At 40.2% G+C, this 26742-nt stretch overlaps 1 protein-coding gene across 1 annotated transcript; it reads right to left on the bottom strand.

The window, feature by feature from the left end:
* Positions 1–881: 881 nt before the first annotated feature.
* ikbkb (inhibitor of nuclear factor kappa B kinase subunit beta) lies at positions 882–26742 on the bottom strand. Its single transcript, XM_033619621.2, has 22 exons — positions 26589–26742; positions 23863–23984; positions 20846–20940; positions 17867–17987; positions 16962–17031; positions 13925–14013; positions 11425–11514; positions 11208–11332; positions 10519–10626; positions 10088–10217; positions 9293–9487; positions 9072–9186; positions 8132–8255; positions 7892–8043; positions 7228–7289; positions 7021–7121; positions 6881–6930; positions 6683–6782; positions 4874–5021; positions 4563–4660; positions 3195–3288; positions 882–2459 (listed from the first exon to the last, which is right to left on the bottom strand). The coding sequence occupies exons 2-22, from the start codon at positions 23965–23967 to the stop codon at positions 2400–2402; spliced, it is 2232 nt and encodes a 743-aa protein (XP_033475512.1). The 5' UTR covers positions 23968–23984; positions 26589–26742; the 3' UTR covers positions 882–2399.

Here is a 26742-nt window from a genome sequence, read left to right as displayed (position 1 = left end):
ATGACATCTATCCAATCACTTCTTACATGAATGATTTTATTTTTCCTCCAGCTTGAGCCTGCACAGGAATTTTGGCTTGTGTTTCAGAGTTGGCTTCAATCTAAAGATTGATTGATACACACTTTAAATGTGATGTCGATTAAAGCTGGAGTAATTACTCAAGAGAAAAAATTGGAGGATCTTAATAACAATTTGATTCTGCTGGGCAAACACTTTATTCATAGATGTAAATATCTAGCCTATAAATTAATGGAAGAGTGAACTCAAGATATTTGCAAAATGTCTTTTCTACATGACGATCAGAAACACCTGGAAACTATTTTGTTATTGGACCTGTTTCTATTAAGAACTCTGTCTTTGAAGAGTATGTTTTGATTTGTATATTTATGTATATTGTAAACCACTGAATCGACACAGTTGATCATCAGCTTAAGTCCTGAAACATGCCTTTAAGTTTGTACTTGAATGGTGTTCAATTACAAAAATCAAACAAACAAACAAAAACAAATTGTTGGTTGTACATCATTCTCTCGTTCGCTCCTTTAACTGTCTTTGTCTGTAGACTGAGGCAGCCTGTGGATACATTTCATTTCACGTTTAATTTAAGCTTAATTCCTATAAGAAGAGGCATGTTTGGCTTCACCTGTAGTTTTCCGAGAAACTCCTCTTTTTTTTTCTTTTTTTTTTTCAATGAATAATTATTATAATCATCATTTTAAACTGTCAACATACATAGTATCAAAAGAAAACAACAGAATGACATACATACAGATAAAGCATCATGGACAAAAACAAATAAAATAGCAGCACCAAACAGAAAAAAGACAACAGAAACTGAACAGATCTAACTTTAAATATTTAAGTAGAAATAAAGACTCGAGTTTATGACAGTAGGTTTACTTAAAAAGTTTAAAGATATTGCATACATTCATTGTTGTGATTACAATTAAGCCAACATGCAACTATGACTAGGACAAAACTGAATCAAAAGTATCAGTTTATTTTTAACTATTGTTTCCATTGGTAAATAACAAATTTAGAAATGGCTCCTACAATCATCTTGTTGACATGCATAGGTGCTGGAGCAAACAGGAATGATGCTCTGCCATGTTTTTTCTCCAAGTGAGGAAATAGAATATTGCAGTTCAGATAATATGGATGAAATTCACATAGGCCTACAATTATTATTATTGTTTTTTTTTTTTTTTTTGTGCATGAAGATCCAACCATCACTATTGTCATCCAAGAATGACAACAGATCCAAACCGGGAATCCACAAACCACTGGGTGACATCACGGTAGGTACATCCATTATTTTTTACAGACTATGGCACGCATTATTATTTATTGCCTCGAATTACAATTTCAGTATGTAATTAAATTATTATTCTTAACATCAATAGAAAAATAAATACTGTTGTAGAAGGTATAGTAAAAATCAACACCTTAATACCAAAAAATACGGTATACCGCTCAGTAAACCGCAAATGACATCCTCCATCCCCCCCCCCCCCCCCCAATCATCATGACCTTCACTGAGTGGTAATCTGAGTTGAGATAGTTAATGTTGAGAGCGTTTTTAGCAAATTCCTAGCTTCGCTCTTTCTTTTCTGTGAGCCTTTCATTTGGATTTATTGATGTTAGCCAAAGTAGTCAGGTTAAACTACTTTCAAAATAGACTGAAAAAGTAGTTACCAAAAACATGTTTGTGCAGGGCAGTTTTACTGCAGTCATGTGTGGGCAGCTCTACAATATCACTGAAAACATTTTTTTTTTCTTAAAAACACATGTAATTAAAATATACAGTTTCAAAACATAGCAGAAATATTTGTGTCTGTCAACTTTGGTAAAACATTATTTACATTAATGAATTCTCCCAGTTTTATATTTGAGGATAAAATAAGCTATTTATATCTGTCGGCTGTTTTAGGAGAGATTCAGTTTGACACTTTGTCCAGTGTACAAGCCTCTTCACATAGTAACACTGCAGGAATGCATGAAGGTTTGATCTGACTGATATTTGTATGTTACAATTATCAGATTTGATCCATGATGCAAATGGCATGGATAATCTGTGCATTAGGAAGTGCAATTTTACCCCAAAACATATTTAATGTTTTGTTAAAATTACAAGTGGATAAAAACAGGATTGTGCTCTAAAAAATTACTCTGATGTCAATCCTTATCAGAGATAAATCTGCACTTGTTTTACAGCGTCAGATAAGAGTCATGAGTAGGTTTACCTACTCCTTAATTTCATTGAGCAAGTATGTGCCAGCAGCTATTACTCCATTCACATTGGTTATCAGACCAGTAACTACCACATCCTTGTGTAGTTTCACATCCCATCCACACAGGGGCAGTATAGTACCACATGTGAGCAAAGAATGAAATCCAGTTTAGGAGAGGTCACTGGAGTAATTCTGGCCTCCATGCAGCCACGTCCACTCCCTCAACACCTAGGACAAAAACAAAGGGTATGGCGTTATATTTGTGCCACAATCCTGAGTGAGTGGTTTGAGATTTCGAGCACAGAACAATATGCTTTGCACGCACATAAACTGCATTTTGAAGAGAAATTATATGCACGCAAATCTTTTTTTTTCTTCTTTTTTTTTGAGCAAACAAATATTTATTCTGTGCTCAATAAATTTATTTGCATGTTTACCATTATCTATATTAGCGTGCAGCAATAACCCCCCTATTCCTATCTGAATAAGATGACATTTCCGAATGACGTGCGAGCTAGGAACGCCACAGAAGGAACAGCCAATGTCTTATGGAAATATGTAAAACAATTTACAACTAACACGGTAACAGTGCTAAGAAAAATAATAATTATGCTGATAATGATAATGTTTTTTTTAACGCAGCTGTAGTCAAATACTCCTCTTGTGTCAGTTAAATGCCATAGACTGTTCAAGTGGCTCTAGATGTGGAAGTGTTGTAATTGGACACCAAACAGTCAATCAGAACTGTTCTCCGATCCAACTGGTTGGTTTTATGGCACAAATATAACGCTGTCCAAATCTCAAACCACTCGCACAAATATAACGCCATTAAAGGATGGTGTTTTTTAATAGTCATCTCATATAAAACAAATAACATGATCATAAACTACACCAGGCAGCTGCTTGTAATCACAACAAGATGAGTGTAAGAGCTGAAGAAGGGAGTGTGAGCATGTTGTGTACCTCCATACTGCTCTCTGATTCCTGGATGGTGTCATGCAGCAGACTCTGGAGTCGACTCTCAAACGTCCTGCTCTCTTCCACAAGAGACTCATCACTGTAGACACACCCAAAGTGATTCATGCTGAAGTTACTCATAATTCTGATGATAGCTTATCTGCGTGTATGTACAAGAAATGTGTTTGTGCCTTTCTGAAAGGTTCTGGTGATGATGGAAAGCGGTGTGGAGTGTGGGAAAGCAAAATGATAGTGGGGAGTTTATATAAGATCATCAGTATACTGTTGGCCACAAAGAAAACTTACACAACTTTCAAACAGCAAAAAAAAAAAAAAAAAAAAAAAAAAAAAAAGAATTAAAGTTATGTCTTTGTGAACAGCTTTGCCGATACTTGTGTGGGTGAGTGAAGAGTCAAATTTGTTTTGCGCGTGAGACCAGCGAGAGCACGTGAACACACATGAATGCGGTGCCCATGTCTCACGGTCTTGCGCAAGCGCACACACGTGAGCGCGGTGCACAGAGAGGCAGTTTGAGCTACAGGCTACAATGAGGCTAAAAACAGAGTTCAAACAACTTTTTATGTCGGGGCTTCAGGACACTTGGATCACTACGGATGAGCAGTATGGAGATATATTGTGGTTTCAATTATGTGTTTTTGGATGTTTGAATCTCCATTAGGTGGAGTTGTGTTGCTACCCACTCTCCCCTTGGATCTTTGCAAGTGATGTCAGGACTCTAAAACTTCACCTGAGCCTCCATCGGCATATGGGTGAGTAGATAATGGCTGAATTTTCATTTTTGGGTGCACAATCCCTTTAAGTCCAGCAGTGAAGTTGTTGCACTTGTTATAGCTGCTCTGATATCAGTGCAGACTGACAGGGTAGGAGCACAGATTGTTTACATTAGCCCAAAGAGCACCCCTAGTGCCCTGGTAATTAAGAAGTGTATTTTCTTAATTTGAGGACTTGTTTGAGCAACTGATAGTGCGAAACTGAAGTTGTGGACAAATCACAAATGTTCTCAAAACAAAGTGATGTCCTTAGTCCACACAGAAGAAGATGGCATATTAATAATGTCCGGCAACACTCGTCGTGCCTGTTTACATGAAGGCCAGCATCAACAGCTACCAATGATGTATCAGGATCTTTAAATGTTGTCCCATTTTATAGGGGAAGATTTCAAACACCACCCCTTGTAACTCTGCTTTGAGAGGCAAATCGAAAACAAGGGGTAGGGGTAAAAATAAGAAATCAATTTGGCCTTTATCCCTGAATGGATAACTTCCTTGAAACCTCAGTGTGAGGTAGTGTGGTGGTGGTGGTGTGTGTGTGTGTGTGTGTGTGTGTGTGTGTGTGTCCTGTAAGTACACTCACAACTGCTGTAAGCTGTGTCTGGGGGTCAGCAGAGGCGGCACTGAAGATGGGGTTCGTAATCCGTCAGGACTCCCACTCACGGGGCTGCGAACCTTACTCTGCACAAGACAAGATGATGCTTGATGAGTGTTGGAGCAGATATAAACACACTGAAAATGGTGCTTGAGAATTAAGTGAAACATTTATTATTATTATTATTTGTGGCTACTCATTTCATGATGTAAAATTACATGCAATTAACAGGCATCGCTAAAAGAAGGGAAGGACTGTGGTTGTGTGTGTGTGTCTGTGAACAGTTCATGTATCCTCACACAGGCGACTTTGAGCAGGGTCCACAGATCCCTCTGTCGTTTCTCTTGCAGACTCATCAGGACTTGTTCGCTCTCAGCCATCTTCTGGACCACACCCTCCACCTTCGGCAGCAGCTCCATCACACGCTGACGGCACACTGCTGTCTTACTGCACAACAAACACACACACACAAACAGTGGGCATCTATGTTTTGGATGTATTTGTAAAGCATCAAGGCCCTGGACCATTTATTAATGAGTTTACACGTTAGAAGCCGCAGACTGGTGGCTTAATTTAAAAGGAAATTTTTCATTAATAAGAGGTTGTGACTTTTTACACTCCTTTACTGGCCTGTCCCAAATTAAGTGTTGCAAATTTGTCACCTTAAACTTAGCCATCACATTACACTTACATTACAGAAGTATTTCTGGCAACACCTTGCTTCATTTTTATACAGATACACAAATTCTCAAATATGAGTTACACAGTGCAAAGACAGAGCTGCTCGGGACTCACTGACCCAATCCAAGCATCCCCTCATGAAGTTAATTTCTGTCTACTGATAAGTTCTTGAGTGAAGGAGCTTGAAATTGTATAAACAGGAAAGGGACAGCACTTTGCAACATATACCTTCACCTTGAGGATGCATACAGTTGGGAGTTTGGGACGTTTTATTCTGCTTTTTTTTTTTTACTTTTTCTTCCTGTTTGTAAACAAAATAGCGATGTTGTTGGATCAGGTCTGATGAAAGCATATTTGGAAATCATTATTATGCTATCATAGGACAAACTACTACACACAGGTTTGGCTATGAATCACCAGTGTCACAACACAACACAATAAACTGTGGGTTATTCCCTTAGGCAAAGTCTGCAGAAGTCTCTAAGTCTCTAAGTGAGTCCTCATGCACTTGACAGTTTGACACTGGGACAGCCCTAAACCCTGATGGATGCTGTGGGAACCTGCCGTGAGTCCTTGAGAAAAATCCCCTAAGTCCAGCTTTTCTGATAATGTGAATGCACCTTAAAGGAACAATGTGTAAAATTTAGGGGGATTTAATGGCATCTAGCGGTGAGGATTGCAGATTGTGACCAGCTGAAATTTCTCCCGGTTCTTTGCCAGCTGGCTCACACTGGCACATTTACAGAAATGCTGATTAATGTACACTGTCCTTATAAATAAATAAATAAATGACCCAGTGTTTTAAACTGGTAAAAACACTGAAAAAAAGCAGTTTCATGTTAAAAAGAAATCTGTGTTTCTCCTGATGCACTTGTCACGCAACGACTGCTAACTGTGGTGCCTGACACAAAAACATGACAGGCCATATCCAGAGCCAGTGTTTGATTTGTCCGTTCTGGGCTACTGTAGAAGCAGGGTGGTGCAACATGGTGGACGAGGACCCTCTCACTATGTAGATATAAACAGCTCATTCTAAGGTAACAAAAAACACAATGACTTTTATTTTCAGGTGATTATACACTAAAGAAAACATACCTATTTTATTATATTCCATTTCTGCAAATATATCCCCTTAAATCCTACACACAGGGCCTTTAACACAGACTTCCAGTTCAGCAGTAATTAAACCTCACAGGAAAGTTTTTAAAGTGTCCCATGTGTAGTTTTGAATTGTTTGTACAATGCATTTGGGACTGGGTCTTTCAGTTCCCCAACCCACCCCAAACACAATAACATACTGTATTGGTTATTTCTCAAAAGGTGTGCTTTGTTTTGGAAGAATGTGAAACGAATCCTGTTATTATGTGATTATGTGATCTGGGAAATATTTTGAGTTCACTAAAGTACAGTGTTTTGTGTTTGAGTACCTGAGATGTGTGTAGAAGTCTCTGAGCTTCTTCTCGTAGAACTGCACAGCCTGTAACACCAGGCGCACCACCTCCTGACTGTCCCCTGAGCACCTCTGGTCTGAGCGGGGGAAGGAAAAGGAAAGCCCGGTTTATTTTCACATGGAGACACTTTAACGAGTGTTATGTAAGAAGTGAAGAGATGCGTGCCATCCAAACCTCTGGGTTTCTCTCTGAGTTTGCGGAACAGCTCCATTGCCTTTCCTTCACTGGGGAACAAAGAGGGGAAGAGAGCAGGGTTCAAGATCCCAGACCAGTTGTTTTTGCTGTTTTTACAGTTAAGTTTGGTTCAGACTTACAGTGTATCCAGGGCCTCCCCACTCCGCCATGGCTGTCTCTGCACATCTACTATGTCTGGCTGCAGCTGCATCATCTCCTCCTCCAGTTCACTCACCTTTGCCTAGACACCCCCATGTGGATTTTAGTCTTTTTAAAGCACATGTGAATACTCCTTACACACACACACACACACACACACACACACACACACACACACTCAACTCTACCTGACCACAGCTGACAGCAGTCTGCTCCATCTCTCTCCACACGCCAAGGAGTTTCTCTGACGCTAGAAAGTGTTAAGAGACTATCATTAGTCATTTAGAGGCAAACTGAATTGTTCTATACATATTAGTGCACCTTCCACCAAATTAAGCTATAAATAATTACCATTAATGGACAGAATAAACAAAGTTCAGAGAACTTTAATTCCATTTGCAGTATTATATTTGGCGGTATGGCTCTGTTCTGGGACCACTCTGCCTCTCCTCAGGCCTACACAGAAAGTCTCTTCCACGTGCCTATGTGGAAAGCCTAAGGCAGCAGCAGCAAAGAACCCCCGGCATCAATGACAAACAGAAATGACATTGATAAGTCAGATACAGTAGCAGCAACATTAGGCAGGCCAAAGCAGTTTAAATAGGGCGTCCTGAATAAGATTCGCCAATTGCTTGCATGAAAAGGAATCATGTGACATATCAGCTGACTCCCTTTCATCAATCAGCTGACTCATCAGCTTAATGGGCTGTTTGAGATCAGCTGATGTAGCTAGGATGTGAGTTGAGCTTGACATCATGTCCTGCCTGAACTAGCGCTATGCTCAATCTTTAGCAGCTGTAGTGTGAACTTCCTTCTATCTACCACAGCGTTGTTGTTTTTTTAACATCGTACCGATCCCGGTGGCTGTCTGCTCCTGGTATTTGTACATGTCTACGTGAAGGCTGGTGGTAAAGAAGTCCAACTTGGCCATGAGCCTCTGGTGCATGGACACCATTTCAATCTTCTGTTTGGACAGCGAAGAGTTGTGTCTCAGCAGGCTCATGCTGAAAGAAAGGGGATTTTGTTTTTTAACACACTTGATGCATAGGTGTGTTCTGAGGAACTTTGTGTGTGTATTTGTGTAAGTCATACATGGCAGCTTTCTGCCCCTGCTGCAGACGTTGCCAGTCTTCCTTCAGGGAGCGGATTGTATGCCACGCCTGGCCACAAGTCCTCCTCAGAAGGCTGTAAGGCAGAAGGTGTTTAGGGTCGGTTTCTAGGACAAAGACAAAGAATGAATGAGAGAGAGAAAGAGAGAGAGAGAGAGAGAGAGAGAGAGAGAGAGAGAGAGAGAGAGAGAGAGAGAGAGAGAGAGAGTCACACAAAAGCAAAGGATGATTTTTACTATTTTATTCATTATAGTTTGTAGTCATGAAAAGAGCTTTTCCCCCCACAGGGTTTTCATTTCAGGCATAAAGTTTGTGGTTCATATGAGCCCAAAAATATTCTAGTCAAACCTGTAAGTGATTTTATCCACAAATTCTGGAGATGTATAATGTTTGTTTTCTGTTTATACTAAAAGTGTGTGTGGTTTTATTGTGGTACGGTGTGTGCTGATTATTGTTTTGAACAAAATGTGTCCATCTCTGTTTGCTACAGATTTTAGTGTCTTTATTTAACAGACTTTCACTGAAGCTCTGCTGTGGGAACCGTCAGAGAAGCATACATCCCACCTGAGCCACAAAATGAGCAACTGCTTGAGTCCTTCATTGACCAAAAATATCTTTAAATATTGTTTTAACACCACTAAGGCACCACTCTGCCTTAATGGTGTTTATCCACAGTCAGTGTAAGATGTCCTCCTCCACAGCAGTACAGTAAATGCTCAACTTCCATGGCGGTACCTCTGCCTGCTTCTCCAAACTGGGGGCATGCCCACTGTTGTCGACTGTATGTAACACACCTATGGATATGTACCTCATACAGCCCCACTTCAGAAGATTCAAACTAATCACTTAAACACAGAAAAGCATTGCAGGGTACTTCAGGTGAAGAAGATTTGAATACTGTTTTCTTATTGCTGTGTACTCACGGACAAAGCGGATGTTTTCTGGAAGGGTGCGAGGAGCAAACTGAGGTTCATAGGTGCAAGAGGAACGATCAAACAGGAAGACCAGAGGCAAGTCTGTCCGTCGCCCATCTATCTCCTAAAGACGTAGACAACAATAATACTTTGCCTCAGCCCATTATCACATTGTGTGGTTGATTATTCTGGTAAGGTATTGTGTGTACAGTGTTGATGTTTGACATTACTGTGTAATCTATGGCGCACTGCGTGGCCAGTCCGTGAGGCTCCAAGGCTAAACCCGCTTCCAGCAGCAGCTCCTGATTGGCTGCAGGGATGTTGGTGTCTTTTTCTATCCTCAGCTGCAGGTCAGCCACAGTCTCTTCGTCTGAGACGGAGTACGTCAGGATCTTAGCAGAAAGCATGTTCAGGACATGAACCAGCTGAGGGAAAAGAGAGGGACCAAGCATATTGCAGAAAGAACAAGTAAATATGTTGGTCTAAATAAAAATAGGTGCATAACTCCAAATCACAACTCTGATCCTCAAAGTTGAAACAGTGGTGTAGCACTTCAGGCCTTAGAAAGTTTGAAATTTGGTCTTTAATTATAGTGTGAACCACAGATTCAAAGATATATCCTCAACATCAGACCAATGATGTCTGAGTCAGTGGTTCCCAACTGGTCCAGCCACGGGGTCCAGATTTCTCCTTTTGCCATTAGTTCAGGGTCCACACAGTTTAATATATTCAACCTTATACCCACATTTGGCCATATCGTCAAGCTGTCTCTGTCAATTAGCTGTTGACTATCCACTCACTCTACAGCAGGAAACGGCATTTCAACACAACAGCTCTGTGTTGGAAATTCACTGTACTTCAAAATAAAGTGTGTTTTTTACAAACTTTACATGTTCACAAGTCACTTGCAGTCCATTCAGAATGGAACTGCGAAACTGTACTAAAAACTGTACAGTACTTGAGCACATGTATTTTGGGAAAATGAAAAAATGTGAAAGAATAAATGTATCAACGACTTAATTGACCTTGAGCTGCAGAATGACCTCCAGCTGGGAGAAGCAGTCCGAGGGCGTAGCGTCGGGGTCTTTGCCTCTTTCCTTAGGAGACCACTTTAACATCAGCTGCAGCCACCTCTCCATTTTCTCCAACAAGAGACTGTCAAACACCAGTCAACAACTTAGGTTAACAAAACATACTTTTACAGAAAGACTTTTTAGGGTAAATCTATTGTGTGTCTCGTTGCAAATTTTATTATTTACTTATTTTTATTATACACTGATTTATCTGGTCTCAGGCTTTGTTCAATAGTTTTATTGCTGTCTCATAAAGAACTTTGTAACTGTGCTTGAAAAGTGAGATACAAATAAAGTTTGCTACATTACTATAATTATAGCATGTTAGATATGAGATAATAACAGTCTTAATGTATGTGTGTGTCTGAGACTGATAAAGTCACCTGTTGAGGTTGTTGGGCTGGGGCAGATGTTTAGAGAAGCGGACTTCCCCTGAGAGGTCCTCATAGACGACGATATCATCGTCCTGCTTCAGCCTCAGTTTGTTGTGCCTTAGAAGGATACAGATGGGTTATATGAGAGGAGGAGAGCCCTAAAAATATGAGCTTGTACTTGCAAATCTGTGTAAAAATGTGTTTTTTTTTTTTTTTTTCATTTTATCCTCAATTTGATCATGGTAAATTCCATGGCCAGCTACGTGCCAGAAATATAACTGTTAATAATGGGAGACTATTTTTCCTCGAAATAAGCGGACCCTCCTGGAGTTTCATACCTTTCAATCATAATTAGTGAGCCACGAGGGCCATTGACGTTGGCACAAGCCATATATCCTGTAATTCTTTGCTTTGGCAACTCCTGTTTATTTATATACTCCCTGGGAGTTACAGTCCAGTCACGTAACAATTATGTTTCTTTTCATTGCTTAACATTCAAAAACGTCATTGTTAAGCTTGTTTTGGAATAGCTAGACCAAAAAATATGATTTAAGAAATGTCGGAAATGTTGACATGCATCATCCTCAAAAATAAAATGTGGAAATTATGACTTAATTTCCTTAATGATGACTTTTGTGGCATTTTGAACAAATTACTAACTTGGTGCAGATATAGGAAGTTTTGAAAGGTGGTACTACCAAGGGACGGGTTGCCAGGTTGGCAAGAAAGGGCGAAATCCTGTGATACACTCAAACACCAAAGTCCCGAAGCTCCAGTAGTCCACAGTGACCGTGTACTTCTGTCTCTCAATGAGCTCTGGAGCCTAGAGGAGAAAAACAAGTTGAGCTGTTACCGCCCAGAGCACAGTGAGAAGATCATGTGGGAAATATGTCCACCTGTGTTTTCATCACTTACCAAGTACTGAAGTGTTCCCACAAACGAGGTGCAAAGGCTGCTCTGGTCCAGCTCTTTAGCATAGCCGAGATCTATTATCTTATGGATCAACTAAGGTTAGAGGAGAGAGCAAAGACAGGAAGTGTTAACTGCAAATTTTCATCCTACAATCAAAAACTGACAACTTAAAGGAACTGTGTGTAAAATCTAGGGAGATTTAAGCCTCTTATCTAACCACTATTTAAACCATGGAGAGTTTTATCAGTAACCTGTAACTATAAAATGAAAGTATGTTTTTCTGCCTCTTGCAGCAGCTGGAGTCTGGGTCGACTGCCGGCAACTTTTAAGGTGGAACGTTAACTTGTAATGTTATTCAATGCATGAAGTGACGACGTGAATCAAATTACACCTTAAATTTCACTGTGACAACTTTGACCATTACTTCAGTTTTAAGACAGACACTTTTAGTAAATAGAAAAGCACTCGGAGAGTGCAGACCTCCGCCAAGCAGCTCGCCATTTTATTATTTTATCCACTTTGCTTCAACCGATCACCACCAAAATTTCATCGGCTCCTTGTCCCATTATCAACCTTTCCTGAAAATTTCATCAAAATCTGTTCAGAAACTTTTTGAGTTATTTTGCAGACAAAAAATCAAACCAAAGGCACGCACATCTCACCGTGGGAGGGTAGGTGCTGAGTCGATAGTCGTGGATGAAAAATGGGTCTGATGAAGAGCACACAGCTCGAAACGTACATCACGGTGCAATAAATAATATTTTTTTCTGCAAAGAGTCCTGCAGTGTTGCGGGTCATTCACCCTTTTTTTTATTTTGCAGACAAACAAACAGACAAATGCCAGCGAAAACATAACCTCCTTGGTGGAGGTAATGAGTGGATCTTCATGCGTTTATATATATTAATTTCAACTGAGTTATGTGAACTACATATATTCTAATCCTCACTTGAAGAAAAAAAAAAAGTATCCATTCTGTGGACGATGAATCAGGTGCAGACTTCCATCTGTGCCACCGGTAACAAGGACATACGGTCAGTGCTGGATGGAGCAGTGAGTGACAACAACCCCGCCCATATTTAACTGTTTACTGTTTGCAGTCGAAACACTAGGGTCTAGGTACCATGTCTTTAGGGTTACTTTTGGTTCCAAAGGTAGTGGAAGTGGCGCCTTCATCTCTTCACGCCAGGATTACTACAACAGCCTCTTTTCTTTCTTGTATCAATAATCGACTCCAGACTGTGCAGAATTCAGCTGCAGGGCTTTTAACCAGAACCAAGAGACACGATCACATCACTCCAGTTTAAGCATCTTTACACTGGAATTAAGAATAGATTTTAAGATTTTACTGGTTACTTTTAAGGCTCTTCATGGTCTCCCTCTCAGCTATTTCTCTGTCCTCTTAGTGCCATACACACCAGGGTGTACTTTTAGGTCCTCAGGCAGAGGTCTTTTGTCTGTTCCAAAGGCTCGGCTGAAATCTAAAGGGGACAGAGAGTTTGCTATCAGACCCCCGAGGCTCTGGAACAATCTGCCCGAGGAAATTAGGTTGGCTGAGTCAATAATCTCTTTTAGTCCCTTCATAAAACCTAACTTTATTGTGGAGCCTTTCCTGATTTTACTTGAGTTTTAAGTTCCTTTACACTGCCTTTTATTTCTTCAGTTTTTATACACTAAAGTGTTTTTATCAGTTATTTTATAAGTTGTTGTTTTCATGTCTTGTCTGTTTTAATTATTGACATGTAAACACTTTGTAACTCTGTTCTGAAAAGTTATTTATAAATAAAGATTATTATTATCATTATTATTATTATTATTATTACTATTATTATTATATAACTACTTGACATGAAATACTGTTCATGAGTTTTCTACCAGGAGCCAAATTATCCACGGAGGCTTCTTCCTCTCCAAAACAGACGGACCAGGTAATTAAAACTGGGGAGAAAAAACTAAATAAAGCAGTTTCACATTAAAAATCATTTTTGTACAGCCCCTCTTATTTTAAAAACCTCCCTCCAAACCAAAAACTAAGTCTGTATGATGGATTTACTGTTCCTCTCGTATGCCAGACAAAAACAACTGTTCATGTAAAAACTATAAACTCGTGCAGATAAATTCTACAGTGTACAAAAACATGAATATATAGTCTCTTTAATATGTCTGGCCTCAATTATATAACATTCTTCATTTTCCTGTGTCCTGCTGCAGGCTGGAGGATATTGTGTAATTTGTTACCAAGAAGAAAATTAAGCGAGCAAGGTAAGAGCAAGTCAATCCCAAACATTCCTCATAACTGTGAGGATCTTTTCAAGGATTTTCACATTATAATATTCAGTGTTGTGCTCAACTGGTGTGTGGAAACATGTGGACGTGCGAGAGAGACGAGTCTCCTACACTTATTCCACATAACCCACATAGAGACAAAAAGCCTTTATATGGTCTCTTTGTTGTGGTTTGGGTGTACTTGTCATAACAAGATGGTTCACAGGGTTTTTAACTCACTCTCTTCTCTCCCTGTTGCAGCACAATGTTTTCTGGTTTCAAATCTCTGTGAATGATCCTCTTCTTGTGGAGGTAGGTGAGAGCCGACGCTAGAGGGAAGAAGAAGAAGTAGAAGAAATAAGTCAGAAGAAAGGAAGAATGCGCTTTCAAGTATCCACTTCCTCACTTGTTGCCTTTCGGTTTCTTGTAACAGTGACACAAGGAAATGGACGCGGTGGTGTAAAGAGGGTCGCATGTGTGCATCACCACCAGCACCTGAGTGGAGTGTTTTCTCCATAACTGCATCAAGCTTTGGTCAGGTTCGGGCGTAAAAAACAGAGTACCTGTCGGGTTTGGGTCAGACTCAGGTGCTACTGTCTTGCTTTGGGTTCAAACAAATATATGTGGCATGAACCGCACTCCGCTACAGAGGTCTGGTAACCTCACTCCGGTTTTTTTTTTTTGCACAATATCTTTATTAGGTTTTTTTCAAAGTAATGCAAGACATACAAGAAAAATAAGGACAAAGGTTTTTTGTTTGTTTTTTTTAAAAAAAGGCAAATAAAAAGAGTGAGTAAAACGAGAGCAAAAACTGAACAGGGCGTACACTTCAAGCAATGACATACATTGTTGCATCACTAGTACTCAAGTTCAAACACAAATTCTCAAGGAAGAGGTGAGTGGCCTATTATAGTTCTTATCAATAATCAGGGTCCCCATTAAACTTTGCAAGATGGTCTAAAAATGGCTGCCAAGTCTGGTAGAACTTCTTAAGATTGTTCATCATGCTGTATTGAATTTTCTCCATGTGCAGTACAGAGGTAAGTTCTGTCAGCCATGTCTTGAAAACGGGTACAATTTCTGACTTCCAGTGCATCAAAATCAGTCTCTTTGCTATTATCATTCCATACATAATAGTGTTCTGGACAGGGAGGGTATGAGTCAATAAAGACAGAGAATAGCCAAACAGTGCCACCTCTGGCTCGGGCTTGAACACAAAATTATACATTTCAGAAAACCATTTGAACACTTTACTCCAGAAATCATGCAACTTTGGACACGTCCAGAAAAGATGGGCTAGGGAGCCATCAGCAGACTTACAGCGATCCTCACTCCATTTTTCACTGCCAGATTTTTTTATATTTACCTGTTCGTCCCCAATCAACGGATTTTACCTGGGGCAGTTCATCAGAATTTGCTCAGCTCCCTTACTGGAGTCACGTAACAACTTTTATTTTATTTTTTACAAACATTAGTTCTTCCCACAACCTGTTGACAGACTTTGACACTAGGCTGAAAAACAGTGTTTCATTGTTTCAGGTGTTTTTTACACATGACCGCACCTAGCATCACTGATGCATGTGATCAGAAATGTGCTCTGTTTCCCCCTAACAGTGATGTCATGGTGTACTGACACACCCTATAGTACACTTTTACCTCACTGCAGCGGGGTCAGAAATTAGACCACTAGAGGTCAGCAAACACAACATTTTCAGCCTGTGTAAAGTTGTTTTTTAAAAAGTAAACTAACAACGAAATCTATTTATTTCTTTTTTTTTACTGACCTCTGGCATGTATCTTCTCACCTTGCTGCAGTGGTGTTCATGCTTAGTCGCAGAAAAGAAAAACAAAACAAAACAAAACAAAACTGAAACTCTATTAGCAGCTGCACCTTGTCAAATAAATCAAAACCTATGTGACTGGACCATGTGAGAATTTAATTTGAAAGGACAGACACAGGAAGTGGCCACGTTCAGCAGTCAGTCAAAAGTCAGGTTAATTTCCAGGCTTATTCCACAGGCTAGTTAATAACATGTCCAAAGTGTGGGATCATTTTGAGAAGGTGAAGGACGAACCCAAGGTGATATGTAAACTCATCTTCACTGGTCGACTACAAACATGACGTATCATCTGAAACATGGAAGTAGCTACATGCCCATTAGCCCACAGTGTCATTAACAGGCAGCTCGCTCAGTGTGTGACGTGCACTTGTAGATAAAATATAGGCCTATATTAATGAAGGTTTATTAGTACAGTTTTGTATTTCTCTGTAATGTAGCACAGTGTTAACAATGTTACTGATACTATTCTTTCTCAGACCCTAAACTCAAGTGTTGCCCCACCCAAAATATATTATTTAATAATCAAATTAATATAGTAAACATGTGGGCGACTAGTCGTCTAATGGCCCTAATTGATGACTATTGGTCAACTAGAAAAAATTCTTGTGCGGGCAGCCCTACTGTTGGCTATGCAGGTTGGGTAACGGTCAGAGGTGAAACAGGACTGACAGTTTCAACCAGAGAGGGCAGTAAAACACTGCATTTCAGCCTGGTGTTAAGTCACTCTTTAATAAGGTAAGTAAGAGGATAAGACTCATGTATATACACATTCTGTAGCCTTTAATCTGCTGGAACTGAAGTTAAAGTGTAATTCGGGTTTTGTCTTAATTTACAACTGAAACTATAATGTCACTTCACTTACACATCAAAGGGTGACTAGTGTGTGTGCTGGCAGTCTTCAATGAAGCAGAACTCATAACCTTTAGGCACCTGACTGTGTGAGTGTGTGTGTGTGCATGCGTGTCTTTGGGTGTGGATGTGCACGCCTACGTCTTTACCCTCACTCATGATGCAGTTTAAAGGGGATCACTCATTATCAGGAAATGTCCACCAATGGGTAACAGGAAAGGGAGTTTCTGTGAAAGTGTGTGTGTGTGTTACTCTCCTCTACTCTCCACTCTAGATGTGTCTGATCCATACCATATGTGTCCTCTCTCAAACCTGTTTATACAGCGTGTAATCTACAACGTCTTGTTGATGTCCGACTGTTGACGTAAACCCCAGTCTGAGTGTGAGCTGTTGCCACGGTGACTAAGAGGTTGGTGGTTAGGGGTCATTGATGACATCATGATGCCAGTCACCACGGCCATTTCCTCCATACTGCAGGAAACTAATCACGCTGCCAGCTCACTCAATCACACAATCAATCTATCACTCTCACAAACACATGTGGTTTAATGGTCATGTTTAAGCCGGGGACTGAACGTAATACTCACAAATGTCACGTAACAGAATTAAAACGGAGCCCTCCCTCAACCCGCAGCAGTTCTCCAAGAGGTTCAGATACTGCAGAGAGCAAAAAGACAAGACAGTGAATACAATAAATAACATTAATCTATTTTCCATCCATTAAGCACATGGTGTTTATAACGGATCACACACACATTAGAGGCCATGACAGGCTCTGATTCAAGCAGAAACCAAACCCAAGTATCAACTTTCTCTCACACATTAATAGAATGTTTTCCACAGGGCATTTTTGCGCTGTTGATTTGATTTTTTAGGAGCATTTCTGGTAGCCGTTTTAAAACAAAAAGAAGCTTCGCAAATTGGCAAATCAGCACTTTGGCTGTAAATCTTTTGATTTGTTTTACTTCAAACAATAAATTTAAAGCGTTCTGCTGCTGGAAAGTTGTGGCAAGCCTCAACTTTCAGACCACTGCCTAGTTTTCGGCCATCTGGGATGCTTTGAAATTTTTATGACACTGTGGTTGCTGATGGTTGGCATTTTCCTTCTCTACTGGCTGCCTCGTGCCAACTTTGTCTATCGCCTCAAGCTGCACACTCAGTGCCTAATTAAAAACTGCTCTAGATTTCCCCCACAGAAGAAGTGCAAACAATTGCCTGGTTGTTGGCACAAACAAATCAGACATCCTCATTCATGTGTGAGTGTCTTAAAATCAGTAAAATATGAAAACTATAATGGATATGCCTTTATTCTTTATTTGAGAAAAACCTTTTTTGAAGGACCTCATAAAAAAAAAAATCATCATCACACATTATTACTGCTCCTTGTTCCTTTATTATAATCCAACACTTTGACCCAAAGGTTTATGGGCTCTGATATAGTGTCCTAAACCACATATGTGCTCATACTCACAAACATGCCACAGACTTTTACCTTTCTCAGATCTCCTCCCTGACAGTACTCCATCGCCAGCAGTGGCAGGTCATTGGTGGCCACCATTTTCTCCATTCCCTCAGGAACCTCTCTGGCTGCGACAACGTTAACATGATCCAACCTATGGGATGAGGAGACATCAGTCAGTGGGGTGGCACAATGTATCGTATTACATTTGTTTAATTACTGAGATATACATTCCACAATTATCCACTTTCAGGGGTTGCCATATTAGACATTAGAGATATATAAATGTCCTCCAAGTTATAAGAGAGTCCTCCTTTGCCAGTGTGCATGTTATCACTCAATTAAGTGAGCATTATTAGTGGTTAGCAGCATCATATGGGTTAAAAGGGTCCTGCTACACCAACTAGTATATTCAGAATGCTGTTCTCAGTGCATTCAATGTTTGTTATGCGGCAATGGAGAAAGTCAGCTGAGGTAATGTTAGGATAAAGAGCGAGAAATATCCATACATACATCTATCTGTTCTACTATATATTTGACCCCCAGGTTGGGCACCATGAACATAGACTTTTATGAAGTATATACCTGATCACATCAATCAGAAATGTAGCCTTTAATCTCGTCTTTCTTGCATCCCATCTCCATCATCAGATCCAACAAATGTATCAACAGTTGCACACTATAACAACTATGTGCAAATCTTTTCATTACATAAGTCATCGCTCTCCTCCCTTTGCTCTTTGGCATGCTCTGTTACTTTCTGTTTCTCATTCTTCGCTGTTTCATAACTCTGATTGAAACAGCGTGTTTCTGATTGTCACAGAGTCGGGCCCTCTTTGAAGAAACAAAGGAGAAATATAAAGATAACAAACCCCAAACTGATACCAGATGCACCTGGAAAAAGACTGTAACCATAACACTGTATGCAATCAGTGTGTTGGAACAGCTGCAAGAGCAGGGGATATATAACAGTCATCACTAGAATAATAAGCTGTTGTTTGAAGTTGTTATCACATGTTTTTCTGCAAATCTATAGCGTTTGAATTAAAAAAAATAAATCGGAGCTCACTGAAACAAACCTAGACATGATTAGAAGTATATATTGTGCTAGTACAAGACTCCATCAAGGGACACAGGCGCTACATATATATTTAATGTGAAAAATATTTTGTTGATGTTGTTCTCTTTTCAGCTTACATAAAACACATTTTGTGGATTGAGAAAAAAGCTAAAGAGAGTGGGAGAGTGGGGAGAAATGTTTTTTCTTGGTTTTGAAAACATTCGGCCGATGCAAAGTAATGCAGTAAACGCTTTGTAAACACATGCGTACATCTGTGTTAAGGAGCTGTAATAATATAATAGTAGGTTGCCATGTATGTGTCCCCTGCCCTGTGGTTTTTCCACGAGTTGAGCGTGGGTGCACGGGAGGGTTGTGGTCGTGACCATGTCTGTCTGAAAACAACACAATTGTTAAATTGGGACTAGGAAAGAAATGGTTTTATACTCATGTTTTCACCAGCAAATGACAAAACACTCACACACATACACACACATCTCACAAACCCACATGATCTGCCATTCAACTCCAGTGACCTGACTCCTCAATTGAAAGTGTTAATAGGCAATGCAGACATGTATGGAAATGAAACACACACACCAAAGCAGAGCAAAATGAGGAGGCGGCACATTATCCTGTCAGAAATAACCACCAACAGACCAAAATAACCCAAACGCCATGCTGTTCTAATTATTTAATGTCCTGTGTGATTTTTACTATTTCAGGATACACACATTTAGTTTTTGTATTTTGAGAAAATTTGTGAAACAGATGGGTTCATAAAAGTCAAATGTCAAACTCATCAGCACCCCACATGTCATGGAATGTAATGCTGGTGAGTCACAACACGTCAAACCAAAACTTGTCTCGAAGGAGCTGCCAAAAAGAGCTTTAAGGCGAAGCATGAAAGAGTTTGGACAGGAAAAAAGAAACCGGGGAAATCACCAATTTCTCCAACCGAGTTAAATGTGTCACACACTATGATGCATCACTGGGGAAAAAGACACCCCTGGATCTTTTGTAAACAGAGAAGCAAGCTTAGGCAAGGTGCCACGGTCAAACAATAAACAAAAAAGTTGGGAAATCTGGTCTTCTTTGCTCCCTGCCTCTGACAAAACGGTGACGGATAAGATAAACATATTGTACTTTTTACTAAATCTTAAATAAATATGTGACTCTATGATCTGGAGCATGACCTTAACCAGGTCTTGCTCTGTTAATTAATCCTGAGGGCATGGCCTGTGTTAAAATCTAGTTTATAGGTTTATTATTGTAGTAAATGTTGTGCTTATATAGTGCACAGTCCCACATAAACTTCTGTTTATAGCACAGGAACATTGGTTGGAGTGTGTCCTACTGGCTAGGACACAAATCATACAACACCCAACAGTTGTCCCCCTTTCTCGTCCATGTTTCCTGTCTTCACTGTGACCTGTCTCAGTGGTTCCCAACTGGTCCAGCCATGGGCTCCAGATTTCTCCTTCGTCATTAGTTCGAGGTCCCACAGTTTAATATATTCAGCGTCATACTTGCATTTGGCCATGTCGCTGAGCTAGTTTGCTGTCTCTGTCACTCACTCTACAGCACTTCTCAATAAAAGCTCTGTGCTGGAAATTTACTGTACTTAAAAATAAAGTGTGTTTTTTTTTTTTTTTACAAACTTGACACATTTGTGAGTCACTTGTGGTCCATTCAGAATGGACACACGACCCACTTTTGGACTGCGACCCACCAGTTGGAAACCACTGACCTATCTAATAAAGGCAAACTGCCAAGAAAAGAACACTGGCTGGCATCTGGGAAAAAAATAACGAAGCTGCCATGTGTTTGCTTTGTGTGCTGTACATGACTGGAGTTTGAAGGTGTCAGAGGAAGAACGTTGAGACCCAAAGGGGACTTAAATTGTTTGCTCTGGGGCCCCTAAGTGAGTTGACACATGTGAGCGTGAAACTGACCTCTTCATGATCTGGATCTCCAGACACCATCTCTGTTTGTTTCTCTCGCACAGCTCCTGCCGGCACTGCTTTATAGCAATCTGTTCCTCTGTGTCCTGAAATCACACACACACAGACACGCAGTCAAAATAATAAAAAAAATAAAATATTATCTATCGGCATTTTAAAAGAAAATAAACAAAATTAATGATGATATTCAGTTGCTTATCACCAACAAAAATCTTCAGGTGGCTTGAATCAAACATACCAGGCAGCATAAAATAGAAGTAATCCCTCTTTAACATCCCTTAAAACCCATCAGAACTGTGTGACAGTGTATATATCTGCCCTCTGTCATCTGCCTGCCTTTTTTCTTCACATTTCCCTGTGTTCCAGATGTTCCTGGGCACAGCGCTAATGTGAGGTTGGGACTTTATAAAAAGGTAGCGACCAGGTGCCAGACTGTAAGGAGCAGGTATCCAAAAGTAAGCTGCGAAAATCACGGACACAACTCTAAAAGAACACAAATAAAAAGTAGATTTAAATGAGTCATTCTAAGATAGCAGAAACACGAGTCTCATTCTCAGGTGATTATAAACTAAATAAATCACGTTTATAGAATTAAATTAGCCCTAAGGACATGACACCTTATTCAGCTATTTGAGTCAGTATCGGCCAGATATCAATATCAGATTGGTGCATCCCTACCAAACATATACAGTACATTTAACCATTTGCCAAAAATGTTGAGCAACATACTGTAGGTACATCTCACTACCTACTTCTCATGGCATCATCAAGGAAAAGGCACCCACCCTGCTTCCCATTATTTGATCTCTAAACTAATAATAGCCCACAGTATTGTCATTAATACAGGAGGGTGGGAAATTTCCTAAAGAGGAAGTTTAGTCATCACAGCAGCAGCAGTGCCGGCGGTGCCCTCTTCAGTCAAATCACTTCCACCCATCATTTCCATTCCCTTTAAACCCTGGTCTGTTGTGACACTGATAATGAAAAGTGCTTATCTGTGATTAAACTGGTAAAATACATAAAAAAAAAACAGTGGAATTAAATTATATGACGATCTTAACTCTGTTCAAGTTGTATTGTTGAAGACAGCGAATTCCACACACATTACTGGCGTGATTTACGCCAAATGATACAGGTCTTATGAACATGAACAAATGAGGAGTGTGACACACATTCTCAGTTTCATTCAGCAATAACACTTATTACTCTACTACTTAGTATACTCAAGTGTTGGTATAAAAATCTTTTAAATTTGAAACTACAAGAGAAAATAATTCTGAGGACTCATACTCTCAAGTGCTTCCCACAGTATTTGACTCTCCACCACTTATATATCGACAGTCACATGACGATGCTGCCTGGCTCAGAGCCAGCTCTGGGCTTACCTTGACAGTGTGTGTGAGTAATACAACTGAAGTACAGTTTTAAAGAAAGGAAGAGGAAGGTCCACTAAGCGGGCGTGTTCGTATTCCCATAGCGCACTGATGCAACTCCATAATGCCCTCATCCTGTGACTAGGAGTGACATCATTACAATTGACACCATTTCTACTGGATTCGGAGCACAAAAACGACAACTTCCTGGACTGATGTCATGCTAAAATGGCGCAGCTGAAACCTCAATTACACACTTAAGTTTTCATTTGTGAACTTCTGTTGTCATTCTGATAGTGAGTTTAGAGGGGGGCACAGAAGGAAGAATGTCATAACAAATCTGAACACACAGACATAATATACTTACACAAAATACACAGACTCAGTGTGAAACTTCCAAAAGATGTCATTATCTCTTTCCTCTTGGATGAACTTCCATAAAGCTCATCCTTGTAACTCCACAACTTGCCTGAGAATCACCTTTTTAAGTTTTCCTCAGTGACAGCAGCCTGTACATCAATCTTCACACTGCCAACAGAAACTGCTAATTTGGTACAGATGTAATGGTGCAAATGTGGCAAAATGTAAACCAATATAGGCTAACTCACTGACTCCATGGCAACATTATACTTCCTGTTTACATCCCACAAAGCCCTCACATTACAGGAACTGTGTGGCAGCTTTGGCTCAGGAGGTGGAGCAGGTCATCCATATATCACAGGGTTGGTGAGGGGGGGTGCAGGTGTCTCAATTTTGTCTGAGAAGACCTCTGTCTTAAGGTTTTTGCTGCAGTTTTAAAAATGATTTGTTTGTAAACAGGACAAGAAATTACTTTATTTGTAATATGTAATATGTTCTTTCATCTAATTACTTAAAGGTTCTGTGTGTAGGATTTAGGAGGATATATTGGCACAAATGGAATATGATATAATTAGTATGTCTTCTTAGGTGTATAATTATCTGAAAATAAAAATCAGTGTGTTTTCATTACCTGAGCCGTTTATATCCACATAGGGAGCGGGTCTTCGTCCACTGACATCGCCATGTTACCAGAACAGACAAACCAAACACTGGCTCTGAATAGGACCATTTGCATTTTTGCATTGGCCACTGTAGTTAGCAGCCCCTCGGTAATGCATTGGAAAAACGGCATCTTTTTTAAATGTGAAACTGCTTTATTCAGTGTTTTTACCGGTTTTAATCTGCTGGATTTAAGTTACTAGAGAAAAAATGTGGGCACAGATTAGCAGTGACTTGTAACGTGACTCTGCTTTATTATGTATTTTACTGGTTTTAATCACCTGGTCCATTTGTCAGCTCCCGGTCGGCTCCCAGTAAAACCCTCCTAAACAATGAACACTGAAGGAATTCTATCCAGGAGATGTTTCAGCTGGTTGCAATCTGCAACCCTCACCGCTAGATGCCACTAAATCCCCCTAAATCTCACACACTGTTCCTTTAAAATGCTCAAACATTTCTAGTTAGTGGGACAGTCTGTTATTTAATCAACCTTTTGGAGGGATTTCCAGTCATTCAGTCTTCTATCATGTCCTACCACAGCCACAAATAAAACCAAATGTTTCTACGGGGACGATAAAGATGTCACAGTCTGTTAGAAGTGTGTGGACAGTGTACCTTGTTCTGCCATCTTGTGACATTCCCAAAGCCTCCAGTGCCCAGCCGCTCCTTCAGCTCCCAGGCTCCACAGCTCTGAGGCTGCTGCAGGGGGACTCGATTCATGGCCTCCTCGACTGGTCCTACGAATAATACAGCAAATAACAACAAAACTCTTAAGTCTATAGATATACTCGTGGTTCACTCCAGACAAAAATATTGGATTAATAGACAATGGAGGAACAATTTTCCTACTCTTCTATCATAAACACCAATAGGGCAAAAATGTAAAGGTTGGCCTGAGGGTGGCACTATAGAAAATGCCATGTCTTAATCACTGAGCACACTGACATGCTAACTTCACCATGCTAAAAACTGGGGCTGGGTAATATGGAGAAAAATATTGTATTGTAATAAATATTGTAGGGTTGACTATGGGTGCTCTCATAAAATAATCATCAGTAATGTGGATATAATGACAAACCCGCCAGAAAAACTTCATAATTTGACAATTAATTTCCTTTTACATTATATATATTATCATAAGCAAACACAGCTAAACAGTATATACTATAACATGCACTGAGTGAAAGCTACTGTCTACATAAATTACACATGCAGTGCAAAATAAATGATTGACGCTTTGCTCAGACTTCATGTGGGCTATCAGACAAATATAATAAAGACATTAACATTAGTTGAATATACCCATGAGCCATGTTCTGCTGGGGTATGGCAACACCACTAAGACAAACCACATGCAGAACTGCAGTACACCATAATGGTAGAACCAGAGGTAATAACAATCACAATTTGTTAAGTTTATTTGATTGTGATTTCATTCATTAGTTTTCCGTAACCCCTTATCCTGTTAGGTGTTGCGGGGGGGCTGGAGCCTATCCCAGCTGACACTGGGCAAGAGGCGGGGTACACCCTGAACAGGTTGCCAGACTATTGCAGGGCTAACACATAGAGACAGACATTCACACCTACGGCTAATTTAGAGTCACCAATTAACCTGCATGTCTTTGGACTGTGTCGACACGGGAAGAACATGCAAAGTCTGCAGAGAGGGGCTCTCCCACCCTGGGAACCAGGAACCCTATTGCTGTGAGGTGAAAATACTAACCACCACACCACCATGTCACTATTACGATCACAATTGCTAATAATTATTTTGGACAGTCATCCTACTATTAAATGGAGAAACCTCTGTCCCTCCGTCCGTCTGTCATCATCCGTTTTCCTCCTCACTGCTTTGACCTATTTCTCTGAACTTGCACATAGGCTTTCATCTTGGTCATGTGCAGACAGCCACGATGCCGTTTTTGCATTTTTCCCTCATTTCTACTGTTTATATTCGTGTTCTTCCACTACCCATTCATACTGCAACACCATTAGCAGCACGAGCTGTGCATGCGCGGAGACCACTTGGAAAACACCTGCGCTGGGACCACAGTTTGGCTGGGAAGCCTTTATCTCCAACACTTGCGGATCGACATCACTTGGAAAACACCTGCGCTCGGACCACAGTTTATGGCTGGGAAGCCTTTATCTCCAACACTTGCGGATGGACATCACTTGGAAAACACCTGCGCTGGGACCACAGTTTGGCTGGGAAGCCTTTATCTCCAACACTTGCGGATCGACATCACTTGGAAAACACCTGCGCTCGGACCACAGTTTATGGCTGGGACATGCAATTTCAAGCACCAACACTTGCTGAAGACTAAGGTAATTATTTTATTGAACGAACGTGCGTCTGTGTCTGTGTGTGCGAGCCAGTCGTTACATATTTTCACTTTACTGACATTAGCCTACAAACATTACAAACTAAACATTGCGCTGTGCACTGTTTCTTTCATTCTTTCTGTACCTGTGTGCCCTTGCACAGCCCCGTGCACGTGCATGCCTCCGTGCCGTCAGCCAAAACTATGCTCTATGTATTTTGCCATAAAGCATGTTTCTAAATACAGTGTGCATTGTTTGTCTTACATTGATATTTATTACACAGTGCATCATTTACAGTGTTATCATTTTGCATCTCCTCCAACATATACTGTTTTTGATTTCTTATTCCTCTATACATAACACACCCCCGGGTATGGACTAGTAGAATAACAATTTTGCAATCAATATGTTGGGGGGGGCATTTTAAGCATACTTGAATAATGGAGGGGATGTGGCCCCCTCAATACATGTATTAAATACTGCCTTGCATTTTATAAAATAAAAAGATCACCTGATTGAGAAACAAATAACCAACTTTATTGGTGAGTAGAAAAATAAGCATTACTTGCAACCCAGATTAAACTCTCCAATGGCTATTCAAAACTCTGATTGTGTACAAACACAATGGCTTACTAACTTTTTGCACCAGTTGCATTTACACTAAATACACATCACAGACTGTAAAGAGGAATGGGTAGTCAGGTCCAGTTAATGAAGCCCTTCCTGTTTAAGACTTGAATAGTTACATTGTTACAGGATCCCACAGGCTGTTACCAGGCCTCTTTATACTGCAGTGACGGTACATGCATCAATCAGGCTGCTTCCGTTTGTGACTTTATGCTATACCTCTCTGCTTATAACACAATTATGCACCCAAACACAAGAAAGTCACTTCCCTTTTGTTTCTGTTTCCTGTTGTCTGAAGTTATTTCAATGCACGGACACGTTTTCAGCTCATATTTCCATGCAGAGAAGCGCTTTAACTACAGCAGTCTTTTATTTCAACTAAATCCTACCTTAGATTTCGTAGGCACCGTTCACACCTGGTTTTCTTAAAACACTGTGTGTGTGTATCCTATCGGTCTTTCATCGAGTTAAACTTTGAACACTTAGTAGTAGTAACGTCGGCGACAGAACAAATCTCAAACACTTTCTGCTTCCTGGAACTCA

Source organism: Epinephelus lanceolatus, chromosome 9, assembly GCF_041903045.1.
Source record: "Epinephelus lanceolatus isolate andai-2023 chromosome 9, ASM4190304v1, whole genome shotgun sequence".
Lineage (NCBI taxonomy): Eukaryota > Metazoa > Chordata > Actinopteri > Perciformes > Serranidae > Epinephelus > Epinephelus lanceolatus.
The sequence above is the reverse complement of the archived record's forward strand: the minus strand, read 5'-3'. Positions and strand labels throughout refer to the sequence as shown.

Excerpts from the sequence above, each read along its gene's own strand:
- ikbkb (XM_033619621.2), bottom strand. The coding sequence starts at position 23,967 with ATGAATCGAGTCCCCCTGCAGCAGCCTCAGAGCTGTGGAGCCTGGGAG. Across the intron at positions 5,022-6,682 it reads GACTTCTACACACATCTCAG|TAAGACAGCAGTGTGCCGTC; the intron begins GTACTCAAACAC and ends TTTGTTGTGCAG. Across the intron at positions 2,460-3,194 it reads AATCAGAGAGCAGTATGGAG|GTGTTGAGGGAGTGGACGTG; the intron begins GTACACAACATG and ends TTTTTGTCCTAG.